We start from the raw sequence: 13,025 nt of genomic DNA on the forward strand, positions 1-13,025 counted from the left end.
GAAACAAAACAAAAACACGATTTCTGGGACTTCCCCGACGCACTCAATCCGAGAGTCAATTAACTGTTTCAATAGCAAAACTTTTGAAAAACAATCAATTTGCTATTGAACAACAATCAAAAATTTGTAAACTGATTTAGAAAAAATAGCCCATTTACAACATTGTTTAAGCCCTTTATATAAAAACGCTTTTTTCATAAAGAAATATAGTCGATCAAAGTCGTGGATAAGAAAGGGATCAGTTTTCCTGTGTGGCCTCAACATATGACGATGACAAAATGTCTAATTGGCACATAAACATGGACTTATTTCGAAGATTCTATTCGAACAAATGTGATTATAACTGATATCTTCATTTATTTATTTTTGTTTATACACAGCTCCCGTGATACCATTCTTATGAATAATGCATAATCTGTAACAGGAAACAATTCTTTAACTGCTACCACGAAAAACGTTAATTATAAATACGGAATACTTACTTATCTCCGACTTCCAGTGATACGACTGGTGCATTACAGTTGGGATCCAGCTGAGATGCTTGCTCGGAAATTGCGACGATAATTCCAGCAGACTTTTTCGATGCATTGCCCCGGGCTATAAAAGATTTGGAATCGTGCATTAGAATTTGAAATCGAATCGAATCAACATTTAATGGATTCACAGTAATTCCTCATATAATCCTACAACTCTACCAGTCATGTCTTTGAGAATGTTTTTTTAAGACTTTTTATAAGGTACCGCGGGGCAAGTGGGTAAATGGGGTAAGTGAAAACAATTGATATATTTCACTGAATATGTGAAATAACGTTTTGAACTCATGCGTAAACCTTTGAGGCCATTGAGAACATTACGATAGGTAAGATATTTCTGAGATTTTTCAGCCATTATTGCATAATAGAGCGAAAAATTGTTAACCTGTCAACTGTTACTCCGTAACAAGTTGGCAGCGTACAATCTTATTTTAATATTTTCAGTGGAAAAAAGTTGCGGCAAATAATTTCCTGTACCACTTCTTAGTTGTCCTCTGTGACAGTTTAAAACTGCAATAAAAAAAGTTTTAGAATTAATTCGACGTAGACCTAAAAATAACTAAATTTAAACACCGTCAATTTTCATATCAGGTGGGGCAAGTGAAAAGTTTATCATTAGAGATTGAATTTGTGTTTTCTCTTTAAGTCGCCATAAGTAAACATGATTCGCAATTATCATAGAAAAACATAACGTGCTGATAATTCAAGAAACACTATACTCAAGCGTTAAAAGCTATTAGAAATCATGGAACTTCTCTAAAAGATGTTGTCAAACATTACAATATTAATATGTCTACTTCGGGCAGCCAATTAAAAGGAAGACGTTGACTGAAAAGTTGCAATATTAGAGAACACACGGAAATCTCGTGGAATGTCTATGTAAAGCTAGTTCAAAACATAAAAATGGGATATAGGTCTATCCACATAAAAAAGATTCTAAATACGTTATTGAAGGATTCCGTTTGATTTCTTCCGAAGAGTTATCCGACGTCATATCCGACTTTCTCAATAACAAATAACGAGCGGTGGGAATTATACAGAGCAGAAATGCAATTGCTGTCCTATAATGTAAGAACTAACATTGGAAATGTTGCAGTTATAATGTTGTCGAATCATTTCAACTAACATAACTGAACAGAAGAAAATTCAAGTGAAAAGAATAACATTTTCTTTGTTGGCATATTACTTATGTTATTGTTCATTAGGAAGCCTTAACAAATGTTAAAGCTTATAGAAATCGTGGATATAACTGTTTATTTTTGAATTTATTATTCAAAACGGTAAACTTTTCACTTGCCCCAAAAGTGGGGACACTTTTCAAAAACTTTTTCTGTATTTTTTTCTTTAATTTTTCATAAAAATCAATTTCAGCATGCTGCTTATATTTGGTGGGAGTCAAGCTAAAAAATATACACGACCTCATTTGTTTCAATTTAAAGTCTCTAGAATTTGAAGAATCTCAACTATGCGAATTCCATTACCCACTTGCCCCACGGTACCTTAAATGATTTTCTCTATGATTCAGGTATTTGCCTTTTCGTTTCCGTTAGATTTTACTCCGGAGATTTCCCCAGGATGTATAGATGCCTTCAAGAATTAAGGCCGGTTTGCTACTGACAAGAAAAGGAATCGCCTATCTCGATGCGTGGAAAATTTCTTCCAAGAAATGGTCAAGAAAATCACATTTTTCTGATCGCAGTACGCAGTTGAGAAGAAATGTCACTTCAAAGGGGGCTCTCTGTAGGAAATTTCTTCACTTTTTCAGTCAAGGAATTTCTTTACTTTTCTTGAGCGAAACAGCATACTTAGCTTTAAGCTAGGTATGCTGTTCCGCTCAAGAAAAGTAAAAATTTCTGCTCAAGAAATGGTCAAGAAATTTTCTACAGTGAGCTCCATTTAAAATGACATTTCTTTTCAACTGCATACTGCGATTAAAGAAAAATGGTTTTCTTGAGCATTACTTGCAAGAAATTTCCCACGCTTCGAGATAGGCGATTACTTTTCTGTTCAAGTGCATACTTCGCTTTAACCTTTTTCTAAGGATAGCTACAGAAATATCCTTGAAGATTCCATCAGAAATGTGTTCAATAATAAATTCAATTCCCATGACCCCACAGTTATGGATCAATATGTGTTGAATCCAACCATTTAATCTCTATAAAACAACATAGAAAACATAAAACAAAACCTGAAGGCGCTTTTCAGATATGTAGTTTACACTTTTGAGCAGGGCCGTCCATTTTCAATTCATTGAAAGCACTTTCAGTCCCCAACTGACTAACTCAAGCTTCCCTTTCGATTGAAACTCTACTGTTTCGTTTCAATCCGACAAACATTTCCTTTCATCGCAGCAAGCGTAGTTTTTCATTTCTTTCGTGCTGCCTGTGCGTCGCGCGTCATATATCAGAGCCTCACCGCAGCGAGCTGGTCTTTCAATCGGTAGTCTCTAACTTTAAGAGCTGATTAATTCAAATGAACGACATGGTGGCCCGCATACTTTCTCTATCTTAATTTATTACCTAACAAGATATATACTTTACTATTGCAAAAAATAGTTAAAATCCTATTTGAAACATTTTGACAGATTTCAATGAAATCAAATGAAACGAAGTTCTTACTCTTTCATTTCACCTTTTTTGTTCGCTGCCTTCAATCAGGTAACGAAACGAATGAGAGGTGAAAGAAGAACGAAGCGACGCAGTTGTTCGTCACCATCGAGACGACGCAAGAGAGCCTTCGTGTTTCACAAAATGCTTTCGAAAATGCACAGCCCTGCTTTTGAGAAACCCTGTTATGGCCTTTCAACCATGATAATTGCCCTGAAGCATATTTGATCTCTAAAAAAGTTGCTGCTCTGATTTTATATTTTTTGGAGATGATCTTGTGATGTTGTGCTTAACCAGTGCTGGGAATGGTAATAGTAGTAGGCTTGAATTTCGCGAAAATCACGTGGCTATTCCCAGTACAGTAGTTCAAAAACGTGAATCTCATTAAGTAGCCTATGTTAGGTGCATGAATTTTCTAAAACGTTATTGTCATTGAAGGCAATAAATGCAGGAAATGCAGCGGGAAATAGAACATTTTTCTAAAGTAATTTTGGGTTGCCCTTAGCAACGGGTGTTTTGCAATTTTCAAGACTTTTTGCCTACAGCAGCGATGGGCGTGAATTTCACTGGCTCCGCTGACTGTGATTGGCTTTGCTTGGCTACTGTAGAGTGAATTTCAGATTTTTTCCCTACCCAGTGCTTAACATTACAAATGGTAGAAGACAAATACAGTCGCCTCTCCACATCTCGATATCGAAGGGACCATCGGGATAGGGAGAGATCGAGACAAAGAACAATAATTTAATGAACACTAGATTGAAAACCACTCCGTTACTAAGAAAATAATAAACAAACAAACTTCATTTCGAGTTTCCAAATTGTTCCGAATCGCTTAAATCTGGTCTAGTAACCTTTGATAATATTCATATCGACATATAGAGAGAAAATTGGGAACATAAAATCAACAAGAACGCATCGAGATATGGGGATATCGAGATAAGGAGGATATCGAGATATGGAGAGAAAAATCGTATGCAGAATGAAGGGACCTAAGCAATCATCGACATACGGAGAGATATCGAGGTGTGGAGAGTCGACTGTAGTATGACCTGGCAAAAATATGTTTTACGTCAACGTGTATGTTACATACTCCTTTAGAGATTCATCGAGACATTTTCCAAGGAGTTTCGCCTCATTCCAACTGATTGTATAGTTGGACATCGTCCTGATGATGGGCAACATCAAGCCCGAAACCGGTCGTTTAAAAAAGGTAATGTATGTGTCCTTTTAACGTATGTAAGAACCATAAGTGTTGGGTCCTGTCTCGCGTCGCGTCGTGTGATTGTTCCAGAGATGCCTGCAGATACTATTACGCGACTATTCCTCAAGTTATCAATTATATTTTACTCAGATTCCGAGCAATGCTTCAGGAATTCTAGCGATTTCTCCAGAAATTCTTTCTGGAATATATTCAGGAGCTACTAGCCATTTATCAAGAGATGCTTGGAGGAAATTTTCCAGAATTTGGTCCAGAAAATCCTAGAGCAATCTAACTCTACTACCATCAGTAGTTTTCACAGGGAAATACTTCTGGGACTTTTCCAAAATGCACGTTGGAATTATTCCGGATATCTTTCTATTCTTTCTGAAAACTTTCTGGCATTCTTTCGAAAAATTTTCTGAGGATCCTTCAAATCTTTCCTGCTAGATTTTTTTCAACATTCATGCAGTAATTTTTACCGAATTATCTCTAGGATCCATGAGTGTTACAGCGTGGCTCGTTCGGAAACGACCGACAGTTGGCTCACCTGGAGACGGACAGAAGTAATTGCTTTTTTTGGGGTAGAGGAGTTCCAGTTTAGGCTCCAGCCAGATTCCACGATATGCAACACTTCAAACACGTGACCCAAGCGAAACACTTCCACGGAACAAACCACTCAATCCGACTCGAATAACTAACCTCTTAACTTGGCGTAAATATGACTAAAACGCATTTATACTGCCTAAATTAATTTTCTTAAAACACTTAAAAACATATTACAATTAACAAAAATACTTCCTTCTTCTCGAACAATTTTTTCACTTCTGCAGATTTTATTTGAATTTTCCCGCTTGCTACAATCGCGGGTGCACCGTTGCCACGGCAACCTGCTCATATGGCTGCGACGATAAGTTCGGCGTCGGGTGCATGCGGTACCCGAGTAAAAATATTTTCGTTGCTTATAATGTTCGCAACAAGGAGCATCCTAAATTAATCAAGAAAACTCTCTATTCTTTCAAGTATCTCCCTTGGATTCTTTCGGATATTTTTTTCTGAAATACCGCCAAGGATTAAACTATTGTATACTACATATGTAAGACCAATTCTGGAATACTGTCACCTAGTATGGAACCCGTATCATGTCGTACACGAAGAACGCATAGAATCAGTACAGAAGCAATTCCTTTTATACGCCCTTCGGAAATTGAATTGGACTGTACTGCCACTTCCGTCGTATGAAGCACGCTGCATGCTCATCAACTTGGAAACACTTAAGCAACGCCGGGAATTCGCAATGATTCTCTTTATAAACAACATAATTTCGAACCGTGTAGGCTCTGCTGCACTTCTTTCTCAACTAAACTTCTACACACCCTCTCGGCATTTAAGAACAAGAAAATTATTTTCAGAAAAATCATGCAGAACGCATTATGCTCAAAACGGACCAATAAACCGTATGATGCGTCAGTATAATGTACATTGCGAATTCATTGGCATTACTATGTCCAAAGAGCAGCTTAAAACACAACTAAAGAACAATAGAAGTAATCCATAGCATGTAAGGAAGTATTGTAATTATTGTATGTAGTCTACCTATGCTTGACGAAATAAATAAATAGATTATTTTGGCGAAATAAATAAATAGATTTTGGAAGAATTCAAAATATCTTTCAAATATTGTTCCAGAAATTTTGCTGGATTTTTTCAAGAAAATTCTGATGTGATTGTTTCGTAAAACCTGCTGAGATTTATCATTCTTCCGGATATCATACAAGCATGCAAGAATTCTACCAGAAGTTTTCGTGAGATTGAACCGTAAATCGTAAATATAATTCCGATGTCCAGAAGAACTCAAGAAATATTCACGGTATAATTTCATAAGGAATTTTTGGAACCATTCGAAAGTTACTTTCAGAAGATTTTCTGAAAAAGAAGTCAGTAATCAAAAAATCTCTTACGTATTTTTAAAAAGTTTCAGAGGGCTGTCCGGCAGTTTTCTTGAGGGGTTTCCATTTGAACTCAAGAGGGATTTTCAGAAGTTTCCGCCAAGGATTTTAGAAAATCTCCAAGGAAATGAATTGATAAATCACGAAAAAAAATCAAGAACACTTTCTGATGAATTTCCAGAAGAATCAGAGTTTTTTTTGTTTTCAAATAATTTTACAAAACAAATTCTCTAGAATCACGAAGGAATTTCCGGAACAATTCCAAACGAATATTTAAAATTATCTCAGGCAGATTTATTGAAACAATAAATCATGATGTCTGTAAGAATATAAGAAGGATTTCTTGATTATTCTTGATTAATTATTTTTGATTCAGAGGAATTTTCGGATGAATTTCAGAGAAATTTCCTGAAAAAATTCTGAGGGATTTCCATAAAAAAAAACTCCAAAAAAATACCCGAAAGACATCTGGAAGTTTCTTAACAGGATTTTCGGAAGTATTCCACAGGGATTCCTGGAAGAATTCCTTAGGGATTTCCAAAAGGATTTCCTCTGAGAATTTTTGAAATAATCCCAAGAATTTTCACGGAAGAGAGGGAAGTGAAAGAATAGTTTTTTTTTATTATAGTCTCAGGCGTCTTTCCCAGAGTATTCCAAATCAATCGGAATAATCTAGGACATGTTTCTGAAAGAATCTCAGAGGGATATTCGAAGAGGTTTCAAGGAGATTCACGGAAAAACTGCTGAAGGATTACGGGGAATATATCACAAGTTTTAAAATAATAATTTCGGATGAATTTCCAGAAGAAATACCGAGGAGTATTGTGAGAATCCCAGAACCCAGAAGAAACCCAGATTTTTTTAATAGAATCCATTTCACAGGAAAGCAATCATGAAATCATTTGCGGCTAAATTCCAGGGAAATTTTACGGAAGAATTCTGAAAGGATTTCCATAATAACCCAAGAGGGGTTTCCGGGATAATCCGATAGGAATTCCCCCAAGGAGGTTTTTGGAAGAATCACAGAACGATCACAGAAATAACTACATATATTGACAATTCGAGTGACAATTAGAAGTTCGGCAGTCAAAACTTCGGCGAAGTTCAGCGTCGGCATTCTAATTTAGTGCTTCGCCGACGCATAAGGATTGCCTTTGTCGGCGTAGCACTTCGGTAGAATGCCGACGCCGAACTTCGGCGAACTTTCGGTGATATTTCATTTCTCTTATGAACTTCGGTCTAAAGTTAATCTGAATGCACAATAATAATTTCAGAGGGATTTCTGAAAGAATCACAATGGATTCTCTGGCAGTGCTGAATTCACTAATTTCCATGGTCACATAAATAACACGGCACCGCTAAAACGTCAAATTAGTGAACTCGTGCATTGATCCATTGTTGATGGGAGATCTCTAAAGTCTCTCAATCAAAAAGGTATCTAAAGTCACTTTTTTCATCATTCTGCTTGCAGTGGATCTTACTGACAAATGTAGAAGTTCCAAAGAAACCTTCAGAAACTAGTACGCGACTATTCCACAGGCTTCAGGAATTACTTCTCTGATTCCTCGAGTAATTGCTTCAGGAAATCTAATGATTACTTCTGTAATATTTTCAGGGATTCTTCTAGAAATTCCTCTAATGATTCCTCCAGCAAGTGTCCCAGAAATAATTCCAGCAGCGTTTCAAGGGATGCTTAAAGCAATTTCTTCAAAATTTGCTCCACAAATCCTTCTACTGATTTTCCCATTTAATACTATAGGAGATCTTCTAAAAATCCTACAGGAGTTATTCCAAGAAAAGCCACAAAGTTTGGTTCCTGATTTTTTAAGAAATTTGTTTGGTGTTTTTTTTTTTAATAAGATCTACAAGAATTTCTACGCCCATTTCGAAAGTTTGCCTTCCAGGAATTTTCATATGGATTCTTTCAAGAATTCATCCACATTTATTCCCAGAGTTGCTCCAGAGATTCCTCTAGGAATGATTCGAGGAAATACACTTCCAGTAATTCCTCAATAAAATAAATTCCAACAAAAAAGACTGGTTGCATAATTTAAAACGTTCTAAGCGGGAATCTTGAGGAATCGATGGTACATATAATCATTGGATAAATTTCTGGAGGACTTTAAACATTCTTGAAAAATTTCTAATATTTTTGGAAAAAAAAAATGCTCAGTCTCTGAGGAAACATTTGTGGTTATCCTTAGAACAATTCCAGGTTGAACGAAACTCTTGGAAGGATTGCAATAATTCAACTCCAGAACCAACCTTTGGAATGTTAAGTGAAGCAAGCTTTAGGCAAATACCAAATACCTGAGTTCATTTCGTCTCTTTTTGAAATAGAATTATTAGTAGTAGAACGCTAGTGGAGTTGTTGTCATAAAACTGATTTTAATAATTATTACCCTAAATTGTGGTTTTTCATAGTTTGTTCAATACTAAGTCGTTGTTTTGGTTTTAAAATTAATCTGACACTTTGAGGCCCGGTACTTAAGCTGTCAATTCGTGGCAATCTAGATGTTGGTAACACAAACAGTAGCGACAATAGCATTCTTAGGTTAATGCTGCTACTCTTTTTGGTCTTATTTTTCAGGCAAGAAGTCTCTAAACTTCCTACCAGCGCTACCAGTGCTGACAAAGAGATAGTGGCATGAAAACAATGACCAATTCTCTAAAAATAGACCTGATAATAGCCCTGAATTTATAGTAAAATATTATTTCTTCTACAAAGTTCGAAGCCTATTTTTAAAAATTATAATGTAAATTTAGAGAAAATGTATACAAGTTCTAAGGAATTCAAAAATATGTACTGAGGGGGCGCATACCTGCTCCTTAACAAGTTAGCTTCACTATCAAATAGGTTCACAACGGAAATACCGAAAAACAACATCTAAATGGGATCAGTACTGAGATATTATTCCAATCAAATACAAAACAAGCATTGATGAACTTACCGCCAATACAAAGCCCTTGATTGTTGGCTAGAAGACATCCAAGATTTCCAGGAGTGGCCATTCTGTAATTAAGAAATCTGTCAATATGTTGATAAATGTGTTGTTCTGTATTACTTACACTTTATCTAAAATCTGATCAACTTGCTCCTCCATGTTAAGGCTCCGAAAAACTTAAGACAAAAATATACTTCAGGTTCGTAGAACGATTGTTATCACTAAAATGCTCCAAAATGCGAATGATAACAAATCGAAATCCGAGATGTCAACAATGCTGTCAGTTTATTTAAGGTAAAACCACGCAAAACCTTACTGTTCAAAATATGTATATACTTAACGTTTATAAAACGGTATGTTGAATTTGTGACAATCGATTTACAACCACATCATCGCATCTTTTTTTTTTGCAGCACACTGCAAAAAAATATAAAGTGCATTCGCTATAAAAGCCAATCGTCGTGTGTAAATTCAATATGAGAATATGCATGCTATAAAATGTTTGACTTTTACTGTGCGCTCTGTTTTCAAGTTGCCCGTGAGAGAGAGCGAGACAGCACCAGCACACGGCGCACAGTAAAAGTCATGAGAACAAAAGAATTTATGGCACGTACAGAGGCTCATATACCAAAATAAACCCCATTAAACATTTGACAGTTCAACAGCCGACTAAATTAGTTAACAAATCGGTCGACTGTTGCACCGACGCTTATGGAACTTTAACACAGCGATTAACTGACTAATCGCCAGATTAAATCGGGTGACCGACGAAATCTGGTGTTTAGTAGATCAACTTGGTTGGATTTTATTAAATCAACCGACTCATCTACACTCAGGCAAATGGACTATCGATAAACATAGGAACCCCTTATGAAAATTCGCCACAAGAAATCGGGTTGAAATTCATAAATTTGCCTTATGAAACCAGAATTTGAAAACAAAAAACGTTTACGCGGCAACCTGAAATTGAACCAAGAACCTTACGATCGATATGCCCGAGTGTCCACCACGCGCCTATCGACGCCTCGATGTGGAGTGATGCTAAAACGATACATAAAGCGCTCGTATTGCAAAAATCGTTCCACCTTTCATAAGGCAAAATGTATGAAATTCGAGTCCACAGTCCACTGCGTGTACCTATTAGGTAAGATTACGTCGACACACCCAATTTAATCGGATAATATTCGGTTGATCCCTGTGTAAAACTTCCATAAGCGTCGGTGCAACAATCGACCGATTTTTCAACCTACTTAGTCGGTTGTTGAACTGTCAAATGTGTTATGGGGTAAGGTATCATTAAATTTATTGCTTGTATTTCGTCTTCAACAGAGCATTTATGTACGAATTACCCAGGGTGGGTGTACGGCTGTCAACTACAAACAAAGCTCGCCTAACAATCATCTCTCGGGCGGGCCGTCCCAAACAGCATCATCTCTCACGCGGGCCGACCCAAACAGCACAGGTCGAAACGCGGGCCATGCCAGACAGCAAATGCTGATGCATTTCAACCAGGGGGGTATACGCAACGAGGTTCGCCTATCGTTCATGTTTTGTGGGTGTATTCGTTTGGCTCACAACGCTGCTAGGCATAACGCTGTTTGAGTGTTGAAATGCATCAGCATTTGCTGTCTGGCATGGCCCGCGTTTCGACCTGTGCTGTTTGGCCGGCCCGCGTGAGAAATGATGCTGTTTGGGACGGCCCGCGTGAGAGATGATTGTTAGGCGAGCTTTGTTTGTAGTTGACAGCCGTACACCCACCCTGATTTCAACACTCAAACAGCGTTATGCCTAGCAGCGTTGTGAGCCAAACGAATACACCCACAAAACATGAACGATAGGCGAACCTCGTTGCGTACACCCCTTCTGGAATTACCTTAACTGCCAGCACTGCTGACAGCTGGTTTCTAGTAACCCTTCAGAAACTTTTTTCTGATGACGCTACACGGAGAAATTATATATCATGCACGCAAAAAAATTGTGTGGTAAAAACTACCATTTTAGGGGGTTAACTTGAGCGCTCGCACCGGCAATTTTCAGCAGACCAGAAATGCGCTTGATTTTACCATGTCTGTAGTTGGAATCAGATTGTTGTAAATTATTTCTGTCAAATGTACCAGTAATGTGGTGGGGTGTACCGTAAACAAAGTAAATTGGTCTGAATTTCCATGGTAGTTTTAAGAATGGGCGTAGTCAGCTAAAATAGTTATTTTTACCACAGAATTTTTTCCCGTGTGGATCCGACAGAAATAAGGACAAACATTTTTTTTAAATATATATTTTCTCAATCTCCAAGCGTCGCGACTTGAATACTGCACTGTGTTCATAAACATCGTAAGAATGCAGCGCCATACATGTCATTATGACAGTTATGTCGGGAGCGAGTCACACGTCGCGTGTCCCACACGCGCGTTCCGATTTGGTGGGCGCGCGACAATATTGCTGTGTGCGTTTGAAATGCATAAATATCATATGCGGAAATACCAAACGCGGTAAGATTTTCAACAAGGAAGGCGAAGTCAAAATTTGATTTTCTTTGCTGGGTTGGCAGTGATATGGATCATGGTTGCTATGTATTCTTTGGTTACTTTGTGCTACCGCATTTGAAGCCCAGTTAGACGGAATTTGCACGTCAAACGCAAACAGCAATATAAATTAAACCGAAAATATGTTGTGCCCGTATGTATGCACCGCTCTTCGGCAGATGTAAATATATGCTTACACGGAGCTGTAAGGCCTATGGACTAAAAATCCTTTATAAGAGAGATTCGCGGAAGCTGACATTTCTGTCAAAGTGTGAGCCAATAGAGCAGCGAGAGCTGTCAAAGTGTGAGCCAAACGAACATGCGTTATGTTTGTTTTGAATTTTTCTTGAGGAGTAATGTAATCCGCTTGAAATTATTTCGGTAAAAGTAATTTTGCATGAAGCAAAATATTGAAATATTTACTTTTTTGAATTTTTGTCAATGCGATTTTTAGTTTTTGATTTTTTCAGCTGTTTATTAGTTTTGATATGTAGCTCAAAGATCTATAACGAAACAAAATACACTTTAGAGCAATGAGGAAGTCATGTCCGTGTTACAGAATTATTCTCGACGCCGAGCAAAATCAGCACTGCTGGTCTGTTGCCAGGTCATTCCATTTTACATCCGCTTATCTCTCTATAAAGGATCACTACTATGGACCTATCCACGGTCTTCTTTTATTGTCGACTTTCTTTTTCTTTTCCGCTGTAAATGCTGTGTTTACATAAAATGACATCTGGACCAACATCCAGTGAATGAATGTTCACTGGATGAATGTGCAGCGAAATTGTTCATTTTTTGTACACACGACCCGCAGTAAAGGTTTTATTCCCGCTGGAAGTTGCAGCGTGACGTCATCGTAGTTCATAGGCCTTTTCATGTGATAGGTCCGTGTATGCATTTGTTTACATCGGTGGAGAATCGGTGCTAACACGGGACTGTCATCTCCGTACAATAACTGTCAAAGTGCTTCCAAATCACCAGATTTGAAAAGTCTTGTGAAAAAGCCAATTATGCATTTTCCAAGGCTCAACAAGATGGTCCAAATTAACCCGTACAAGTGCCACGTTCTGTGGGATTGTTCAAATATTACGTAACGCAACAGAGGGAGGGGACTTTCATAATGTTACGGTTTATTCAAAAATTTTAAATTTTCCATCAAAAGCTGTTACGAGAGGGATGGAGGCGGTCTAAAATTAAAAAAATGCGTTTCACAATATTTGAAAGGCATCGTAGCAAATCTCAAAGACCACTATGATGAAAATTTGAAAA

General features: G+C 37.4%; 1 protein-coding gene across 1 annotated transcript; it reads right to left on the minus strand.

Annotated features, from left to right (window-relative positions):
- Positions 1-337: 337 nt before the first annotated feature.
- LOC23687739 (ragulator complex protein LAMTOR5 homolog) lies at positions 338-9,546 on the minus strand. The gene is made up of 4 exons (XM_011494882.2): positions 9,356-9,546; positions 9,238-9,299; positions 483-597; positions 338-415 (listed from the first exon to the last, which is right to left on the minus strand). The coding sequence occupies exons 1-4, from the start codon at positions 9,388-9,390 to the stop codon at positions 361-363; spliced, it is 267 nt and encodes an 88-aa protein (XP_011493184.1). The 5' UTR covers positions 9,391-9,546; the 3' UTR covers positions 338-360.
- Between the last annotated feature and the right edge of the window lie 3,479 nt (positions 9,547-13,025).

This window comes from Aedes aegypti, chromosome 3 (assembly GCF_002204515.2).
Source record: "Aedes aegypti strain LVP_AGWG chromosome 3, AaegL5.0 Primary Assembly, whole genome shotgun sequence".
Lineage (NCBI taxonomy): Eukaryota > Metazoa > Arthropoda > Insecta > Diptera > Culicidae > Aedes > Aedes aegypti.

Bases quoted from the DNA above. Each gene is read 5' to 3' on its own strand.
- LOC23687739 (XM_011494882.2), bottom strand. From the start codon at position 9,390: ATGGAGGAGCAAGTTGATCAGATTTTAGATAAAGT. The intron at 598-9,237 runs GTAAGTTCATCA...AATCTTTTATAG, and splicing joins TCAAGGGCTTTGTATTGGCG to CCCGGGGCAATGCATCGAAA. The intron at 416-482 runs GTAAGTATTCCG...TTCCTGTTACAG, and splicing joins TCACTGGAAGTCGGAGATAA to ATTATGCATTATTCATAAGA.